The sequence below is a fragment of the Mya arenaria genome, chromosome 9 (assembly GCF_026914265.1).
Source record: "Mya arenaria isolate MELC-2E11 chromosome 9, ASM2691426v1".
NCBI lineage: Eukaryota > Metazoa > Mollusca > Bivalvia > Myida > Myidae > Mya > Mya arenaria.
Genome location: NC_069130.1, coordinates 49,405,296 through 49,415,133, shown reverse-complemented (window position 1 = coordinate 49,415,133; position 9,838 = coordinate 49,405,296). Strand labels below are relative to the sequence as shown.

General features: G+C 33.4%; 1 protein-coding gene across 1 annotated transcript; it reads right to left on the bottom strand.

The window, feature by feature from the left end:
- Positions 1-1,075: 1,075 nt before the first annotated feature.
- Positions 1,076-8,495, bottom strand: LOC128203435 (muscle M-line assembly protein unc-89-like). The gene is made up of 12 exons (XM_052904846.1): positions 8,360-8,495; positions 6,729-7,304; positions 6,008-6,122; positions 5,311-5,415; positions 4,928-5,029; positions 4,399-4,500; positions 3,993-4,097; positions 3,609-3,710; positions 3,080-3,181; positions 2,682-2,786; positions 2,230-2,334; positions 1,076-1,969 (listed from the first exon to the last, which is right to left on the bottom strand). Exons 2-12 carry the CDS (start codon positions 6,870-6,872, stop codon positions 1,770-1,772), a joined length of 1,287 nt encoding a protein of 428 aa, XP_052760806.1. The 5' UTR covers positions 6,873-7,304; positions 8,360-8,495; the 3' UTR covers positions 1,076-1,769.
- Positions 8,496-9,838: the final 1,343 nt, after the last annotated feature.

Genomic DNA, 9,838 nt, shown 5'->3' with positions numbered 1-9,838 from the left:
CAGTTATTAACAAATGAAAACGAATAAATGTATTATTATTAAGGTATATGAGTATATAGAAAGTTTTGTCACATATATTAAATAATTGACATGTGTATGAGTTACAAAGTATGCTGCTTTCTAATATCGAAAGCTGAATATACATGCACAGCAAGGTTTCTAATGATGTCTGCATTTTTCGACAAAAACAGTTCAATGGATTCAAACAGTACTTGGGTGTCGGTAATTATATTAAGGAATGTATCTTTGCCTTTATGCAGAATACATGCTACATTCAAAAAGAAAGTGGCATTCATCTTCCGAGATATAACACGAGGGACAGGTCCTATTATCGATATCTCTTCTACTCCATCTACCCGTTTCGATATTTAGTCTATGGATCGATACCCTTTATTTGCTGAAAGCAATGCTGTATTTTTCAGTATTGACACATTTCAAATAAAACTGAAAATCAATTTGAAAACATTTTTTTTGTATATACTGCAATAAATATAATGAATTCAAACAGGACATTTGAGAAATAAAAGTACTCCGGTACTCATTTATGATTGCTAAATGATCAGGATTGACTTCTGACCTTTTAATGGTGTAGACGAAATGTAGTCCAAGAAATTCAAACGCACGGAGGTTCCATGCAATTTTATCGTTATACTTAACAGTTATAAAAGTATATTTTGATACCTTTCGTCTAAGTCTGAATTCACGGATTGGTTTAATCCCGTCGATGCTCATAATACATTTTTCATTAGTTCATCGAGTCGTCTACATGGATACATACCACATTTAGCGGCCAAGGAAATTGACAATATTGACAATAAAATGAATACATTTATCTTACCTGAAATAATTACTCTAAATTCAACATCATACCTTGTGAATTTAAGACAGACACCATTAGTGTCGTTTTCGCCCAATGATAACCATGAGTCCGTGAGTAAAACAATGACGCATGCATTCATTCAAAACACAGCATCAATGATTTTTACCTAAAAGCTAGATCGCTGGAGTATCATGGCGCGTTTAAATGTCCGTGTAATTCATTCGTTTTTGAAAAATTAAGACAAGTCGATCTGACTAAATATTTATTAAATTTAAGAAAACACAAAGAGTACATAAAAAATAAAAATAACTGAGTACGTTTAACAGGAAAGTGTATAGCAAGAACAATGTCGATCTACATCAGAAAGTGATGAAACAGTGAAAGAATACTTCAAAGTACTATTCATACACATAAATTGCAAACAACTAAACCTGTTCATAAACGTGAATTTAAACATGAACACAATATGATGTGTTAAAGTCAGTTTCACTTGGCAAATGTATTATTTATGCTTCATTTTATCCAGGTACATATACACGTTACTGTAAATAAACATACATAACTTGAAACACTGGTAAGTCCATTGACTAATATTTAGAACTCAAACTCAGAAGTTCAGACTCATTACTGCAATTTTAATGTTATTCAAATATTGCTTTAAGAGAATCACAATATTGGTAAATGTTGAAAAAAATATAATGCACATAACTGTATATACACGTTAATTTTATCAACACATCTTTTATTAAACATGTTCATATAACATATATTTTAAAACTCACGTTTCTGATTCTGAGTCTCAAGCTTAGACTCAACACGTCAATGAATGTGATATCACAAATGTACTGCAGTATTATACTATCGTTCACACATGGCCAAAACAGATTGGTGAGGAAAAATCTTTGAAATGCTGCATGTTGGTGGTAAATGTGCCTGACCTGGCTGAAGCTTACCCATCTATAACAATCTTATTACATCTACGTAATGATGTCGGAATGATGCATATTTCATCCTGTACGTTTCCGTCTTTTTCTTCGACTTCAGTTTTCGATTTTTCTAGACGCTTTGGTAAAGGCGGCGGGTTTGTACTATCATCGCCATCAGCATTTTCCTGCTTTTTGTCGGCCTTCATGTCTTGTTTCTCATTTTCTGTTAGTATTCGAAATAATCCAAATATCAGAATAACACAATGTCGAGGTTTAAAACAAAAGCCTAGCAAGATATATACGTTGTTTATCTGAAACTGCATTCTATCATGTTGAATCATTTCAATGATTCCCACGGACTAAACTGTCATCTTTATTTTAACTTTGAATCAATATATTAAATAATTGTCCGTGTAAAACGTGTACAAATGTGTAGATGTGCATTCATAAAGGATGACAAAACTGAAATTTTGGCTTACATACCAGGCTTTGATTTGCGAGCTGGTGGAATTATAACGGTCATATAGTCTTCTTCTTCTTTATGCTCGCGGCTTTCTGTTCTTTCCTCGTTGGGTTCATTAATCTGATCTGCAAAACGATTGATTTGTAATATCAAACTTAATCATAATGTCCATATTAACAGCGTTTAGAAAATAACCAAATTTCTACTAATGTTAAAACTTTGAAACAATATATTACACAACTGTCCTTCTATAACCTATTGTCATGCGCCTTTGAGCTATCATACCCGTACTAGGCTAGTAAATTACCTATGAACTGCAATATATTAAAAAACTGTCCTTGTAAGAGCTGTTGCTGTGCGCCTATCACCTATTACAACCGTTCAATGCTAGTAAATTAACTATGAACTGCAACATACATGTGTAGATGTTCATCCACACTGGATGACATAAGTCCATTTTTGTCTTACATACCAGGCGGCTTTGTTTCGACAGATGGTGGAATTGTAACGGTCATATATTCTTCTTCTTTTTGCTTACGACTTGGTGTTCTCTCCTTGGTGGGTTTAGTATTCTCATCTGCAAATCGATGGCCTTGTATTATCTAACTTAATCATAATGTTCATATTAAAACAGTTAAGATAATAACTACCATACCATATTACTACATAAATCTTTCTTCGAAAATAATAACATGATTATGTATAAATGGTATTTATTTTAATGGCGATATATTCCAATATAGCAGCTATATCGTTTTCGACTTATAAAGGTTACCATACAAGGTTGGTAAATTAGTAAATTGATTATGCGCTGTAGATGTTCATTAACAAACAATAAGAATAGAATAAGTACATTTTTGTCTTACATACCAGGCTTTGTTTCGGCCGCTGGTGGAATTGTAACGGTCATATAGTCTTCTTCGTTATGCTCGCGGCTTGTGGCTCCTTCCAAGTTGGGTTTAGTGTTCCGATCTGCAAAACAATGGCCTTGTCATATCAAACTAAATCAGTATGTTCATTTTAAAACCGTTTAGATAATAACCACAATACCATATTAACTAGGAAAAATAACTTAGCAGTCTTACTAGATAGTTTCTGTTTGCTGAAGATTCTTTCTAGTATCCAGGAGCATTTAAATGATGGCATATGACGTAAGCGGTAAATGAACCACATTCGGAAATACCGACAACATTCTTTCAACACCATTTGAATAGTTTCTACCTATAATGCTTAGACTTAAAAACAATATATAACAAAACCGTCCTTACAAAGCGTTTGTCATGAACCAATTTTACATATTATACCTATATAACGCTTGGAAATTAACAATGAACTGCAATACACATGTGCAGATGTTCATTCACAAAAGATATAATAAGTCGATTTTTGTCGAACGTACCACCCTTTAATCTTTCAGCTGGTGGAATTGTAACGGTCATATAGTCTTCTTCTTTATGCTCGCGGCTTGTGGGTCTTTCCTTGTTGGATTTAGTGTTCAGATCTGCAAAACGATGGCCTTGTAATAAAACTTTGAATCATTAAATAACACAACTGTCCTTCTATAACCTATTGTCATGCGTCTTTGAGCGATCATACCCGTACTAGGCTAGTAAATTATATATCAACTGGCTTATCTTACAAAAACTGTCCTGTTAAACCTGTTTCTATGCGCCTTTCACTTATCACACCCGTGCTATGCTAGTAAATTAACTATGAACTGCAACATACATGTGTAGATGTTCATTCACAATGAATAAAATAAGTCCATCTTTGTCTAACATACCAGGCGGCTTTGTTTTGCAAGCAGGTGGAATTGTAACGGTCATATATTCTTCTTCTTTTTGCACACGACCTGGTGTTCTCTCCTTGGTGGGTTCAGTATTCTCATCTGCAAAACGATGGCCTTGTATTATCTAACTTAATCATAATGTTCATTTTAAAACAGTTAAGATAATAATCACCATACCATATTAACGAGGAAACCACATTAATCTTTCTTCGGAAATAATATGATATGTATAAATGGTATTTAATTTAATGGCGATATATTCCAACATAGCAGCTTTATCGTTTTTGACTTTTAAAGGTAACCATACAGGGTTAGTAAATTAGTAAATTGATTATGCGCTGTAGTTTTTTTTATTATTAAAAGAATAAGAATAGAATAAGTAAATTTTTGTTTGACATACCAGGCTTTGTTTCGACAGATGGTGGAATTGTAACGGTCATATAGTCTTCTTCGTTATGCTCGCGGCTAGTGGCTCTTTCTTTGGTGGGTTTAGTGTTCCGATCTGCAAAACAATGGCCTTGTAATATCAAACTAAATCAGTATGTTCATTTTAAAACCGTTCAGATAATAACCACAATACCATATTAACGAGGAAAAATAACTTAGCAGTCTTACCAGATAGTTTCTTTTTGCTGAAGCTTCTTTCTAGTATCCAGGAGCATTTAAATGATGGCATATGACGTAAGCGGTAAATGAATCACATTCGGAAATACCGACAACATTCTTTCAACACCATTTGAATAGTTTCTACCTATAATGCTTAGACTTAAAAACAATATATAACAAAACCGTCCTTGCAAAGCGTTTGTCATGAACCTATTTTACATATTATACCTATATAACGCTTGGAAATTAACAATGAACTGCAATACACATGTGCAGATGTTCATTCAAAAAAGATATAATAAGTCGATTTTTGTCGAACGTACCACCCTTTAATCTTTCAGCTGGTGGAATTGTAACGGTCATATAGTCTTCTTCTTTATGCTCGCGGCTTGTGGGTCTTTCCTTGTTGGATTTAGTGTTCATCTCTGCAAAAGGATGGCCTTGTAATAAAACTTTGAATCATTAAATAACACAACTGTCCTTCTATAACCTATTGTCATGCGTCTTTGAGCGATCATACCCGTACTAGGCTAGTAAATTAAATATGAACTGCAATATCTTACAATAACTGTCCTGTAAAACCTGTTCTATGCGCCTTTCACTTATCACACCCGTGCTATGCTAGTAAATTAACTGTGAACTGCAACATACATGTGTAGATGTTCATTCACAATGAATAAAATAAGTCCATTTTTGTCTAACATACCAGACGGCTTTGTTTTGCAAGCAGGTGGAATTGTAACGGTCATATATTCTTCTTCTTTTTGCACACGACCTGGTGTTCTCTTCTTGGTGGGTTCAGTATTCTCATCTACAAAACGATGGCCTTGTATTATCTAATTTAATCATAATGTTCATTTTAAAACAGTTAAGATAATAATCACCATACCAAGCTAGCGAGAATAAACATATTACTCCTTCTTCGAAAAACTTTAAACTATTATATTTCTATATCGTTTTTTTTATTGGCGTTATATTCCGACATTTCAGCTATATCGTCTTTTGACCCATAATGGTAACCATAGAGGATTGGAAATCTTTTTAACAATCTTATTTTACAAATGTCTATACACATGTTGTTTGCCATATACACGTTCTGATATTATGTCAAATGAATCCGTATTTGAGTGCCAAGCACAATACCAAGGTATGGAAACAGTTGACCAGCTAGATAGATTCTATTTACTGAAGCTAATTAAATTGGTTTTGATCGTTTCAATAATTAGATATGTCTAAACTGTAAACAAACAACTTGTTAAGATACCGACAACATTCTTTGAACACAATTCGTATATTTTCTATCTATGTTTAAACTTTGAAACAATATATAACGCAACTGTCCTTGCAAATGTGTAGGTGCTCATTGACAATGGATGGAATAAGGACATTTTTGTCTTACATACCAGGCAGCTCGCTTTCGTCAGATGGTGGAATCGTAACGGTCGTATATTCTTCTTCTTTATGCTCGCGGCTTGGTGTTCTTTCCTCGTTGGGTTCAGCATTCTGATTGCTGTCTTCCTGGAAAACAAAGCACCCTATTAGTTTAAACCTTTTATCTCTACAATTCAAGGGAGCGTGTATGAATATATATGACAAAAATGAAATTCCAAAACATATCGTTTAATCTCAGATGTTCACGAATTATGGTGTCTACACGCATGCAATTTAAACTCAGAACTTAGAACTCATTCAACAACGTTATAAAACGTGAAAAATGTCTAAACAATCACAATACATACTCTTTTATGTATGAATAATTAGTAAAAATCATTGATGTATTAAACATTGTTCCCGTTTGCATTATAACTATTTTTGACCTAAGTGTATAAAACTCTAACACAATCGTTGTGAAAAAAATGAAGTTGATTGAAGGGTGGGGAAGGTAACGTACTTTAAATCCAAACAACTGCTTATGGACATCTGTACATCTACTTAGATAAATCCTTTGTCTTTGAAAACTTTATATCTGGTTCAACACAGTTTATGAAATGGGTCCGAAATATAACCGTTCGAGATGCGGATTTAACAGATTTAGTGATATGTCGAGTATTTTGGCAAGTGGCTCTTTCTTTAAATAAATGGTACGTAAAAAAGCTACCAGAAAGAGCTTTGAAAAAAACTTACTGAGTCCCGCTGCGTTCTTCCAGCAGTCCTGCGTTTTAACTTTACTATCACTATGGCAAAGCCAACCAACAGAACAACGACTCCTACGGCGGATCCAATGGCTATTATTTCGCTCTGACTAACGGTTTCGCTCTCCTTACACATGATTGAACCTTTAATGTTCTATACAGACTTAGAAAAACCTTCTGGACATTCTTGCAAGCACTCATTTTCATGTTTAACATAACAAGTTGTGCAATTCTTTTCATCATTGCATTCAAGGCAATGTGTCGGACATGTTTGACATTTTAAAAGTCGTTTGTCATAGTATTCTCCTGATGCACATTGGCGAATACAATAATAAGAATCAGGGACTTTTGGCGTGGTTGGGTTCAGATTTGTCGTTGGAATGGCAGTAGATGTTGGCTGTTCTTCTTTGCACAAGTATTTGTTATCGAAAATTGTATAATAGTCCGGGGGACAGGGTTTGTCACACTCATTGGGATTACTTGATTGATGATAGAAAACACATGTACAGCAGGCGATGGCAGTGTCCTTGTTTTGATGACAATAATCCAGTTGCGTCAGCGATCCCTCCTTAAACAAGTGTTTTGTTAAACTTAATGGATTGGCTTACATAAATTACTTTTATCATACATATTCTAGTACGGTAAATGAAAATTTTAGAATAGTTTTACAGAGGATTAAACCCCTTTTATGGGCGCTCAACAATAAATGCTCCAACCCTTATCAACACATGCAAAATCAAACATAAAAACACATTAGAGCCAGCATCAACGTAATGGAATTGATAATAAAACAAATAATATCAATTTAAAAAGAGCTTCACAGACACAACCGCCAGAAACAGAAATGAACTACTAATAAATTCAAATTTTACAGGGCAGATCATACATATTCAGAAATTAATATTGAGTTCAACGTGCGTATTTTCTATACTTATATATGGCACCTATTCAAAGCATGGTGACATCATTTGTACTTAAATATTCCCACGGATAAAGTGATAAACATTTATTGAAATAATATCTTTATCAATACAATCTATTGAAATCTGAACAATTCCACTTCACGCTAAATAGGTTCTTTCAAGATCATATTTCATTTAATTGCATGAGCGGTAATTCAGAATGGAATGTATTAAAGGAGTTTTCTAAAATCGCTCAAAAACGAGCCTTAAATACTAATTTGATGATTTACCGCGCGAAAGACAGTAAACGTCGCTAAAAAGAGCGCATATTTTCAAAACTATTCATGTATGACGCCACGTCAAGAGTTTTTAAACTAGTTAAAAATATACAATGACGTAATTTATGATATAAAATCATTACGTTTTTTGCTTGTACTTTTTCACTTATTAGGTAGTTAACTGCATACTGAAACTCTGAAACACTGAAACTCAAACCAATTCAACCTAATAAATTTGAAGATATTTGTTTTTAATTAGTATATAGTATCAGTGAATCATCGATACACGTTAATATTCAAAACAATAACATTGCAATTAAATCGTTGACTGGTTAGTATGATACAAATTAACAGTTCTTTGAGTGGGTGGTATTATATATAAAAGTGAAAACTGTTTTGCTTACATCGCTTAAAATTATAATTTAACAAAAAGTAAAACTCACCGTTCTTTTCACTAAAAAGCATGATGCCCAAACAATAGACGTAATTACAAAGATGTAATTAATCCGATGAATCATTATATTTATATTAAACGTTTATTAAATATATTATAGCTGTGTTAACGTATGTAGGTGTAGAAAGAAATATTTGATTTGAAAACCAGAAACCAGGAAGTCTAAAAGGGACGTTGTTAAAATGACAGCTCAAATCATTTATTTACTACCGTATACCTTTTGGCCATGAGTTTATTCAATTGTATGGATTTAAAATACTATGTTTTAATAGAGAAATATTATATCAAATGTTTTCATTTTTAACAAAGAAGTGCTTAGGTAATAGCATAAATCGATAATTCCTAAATTAATATCAAATCTGACAAAATATCTTAGATGTTTAAAACATATATTTTGTGACTGTGACAAGGGAAAGCACACGATGATTATCGCCTTGTCGTTTTCTTTTTATCTAGCAATATATATGGCATACCATACCATTAAATGTGTTTTTATGACGATTTGAATGCTATAACGTACGAACGATCCGCTGAAGCCATTAGGATTACATTCAAATACTTCAAATATACAATCAGCTAGTAAGGGTCCGCATGTCTTGAGAACGTAGGCATAATCAATACTTTAAATAGGGTAAATCTAATAGCAATTATGTATAGTTAACAGCGTTCATATGGATTTTGAGACAAAAGCTAGAGCACTACAATCGGAGTTTTGATACCATACATAAGTAGAGAGAGGTAAAACTAGTTTTATCTTTAATAAATCAGTTTTCTTCTGATGTTATCTAGATGAGTTTTGTTGAGCTTTGATCCTTGCGCATCGTTTAACTTGGGATTGCTAGGTTTGTCGGGTAGTTTCCATTGTATGTACTATCATGCTGTAAGGTATGAAAAATGTAAACTATTTCATGACGTTCTCAAGTTGAAAATATATCTGATATGCGTTTCACTCGATTTGAAATTATGAACGAATGGAAAAAATAACTGTCAATTTCATAAGACCAGTACAAGCGTCTGTGTTAAATGAGGGATATAAGTGGGTAATCGTTCACAGGGTTAAGACAGGAAACACAAAGTGGCGGCTCAAAAAGGTGACGATGCAACAATGCAACTAGTGGCGCAACAAAAATGCGGTAATGTGAAGATATGTCAAGTTGCTGGGTAACAATGCGCCAAAACATTGTTTAGTATTTTCGTGCCGACACGTTGTGCGTTTTGGCCTCAACAATTGACAGGTCAGTGATTAACAAATGAAAATGAATATATGTTTTATTAAGGAATATGGGTATTGGAAAGTTTTGTATCATATATTGAAGAATTGACATGTGTGCGAATGACAAAGAATGCTGCTTTTTAATATCGAAAGCTCCATGTACATGCACAGGAAGGTTTCTAAGGATGTCATCTTGTTTTGACATAAATAGTTCAATGGATTTAAACAGTACTTGGGTGTCGGCAGTAATATTGA

Coding starts and splice junctions, on each gene's coding strand:
- LOC128203435 (XM_052904846.1), bottom strand. CDS start 6,872: ATGTGTAAGGAGAGCGAAACCGTTAGTCAGAGCGAAATAATAGCCATT. Junction 4,501..4,927: donor AGCTGAAAGATTAAAGGGTG/GTACGTTCGACA, acceptor ATTGTTTTGCAG/ATCGGAACACTAAACCCACC. Junction 3,182..3,608: donor AGCTGAAAGATTAAAGGGTG/GTACGTTCGACA, acceptor ATTGTTTTGCAG/ATCGGAACACTAAACCCAAC.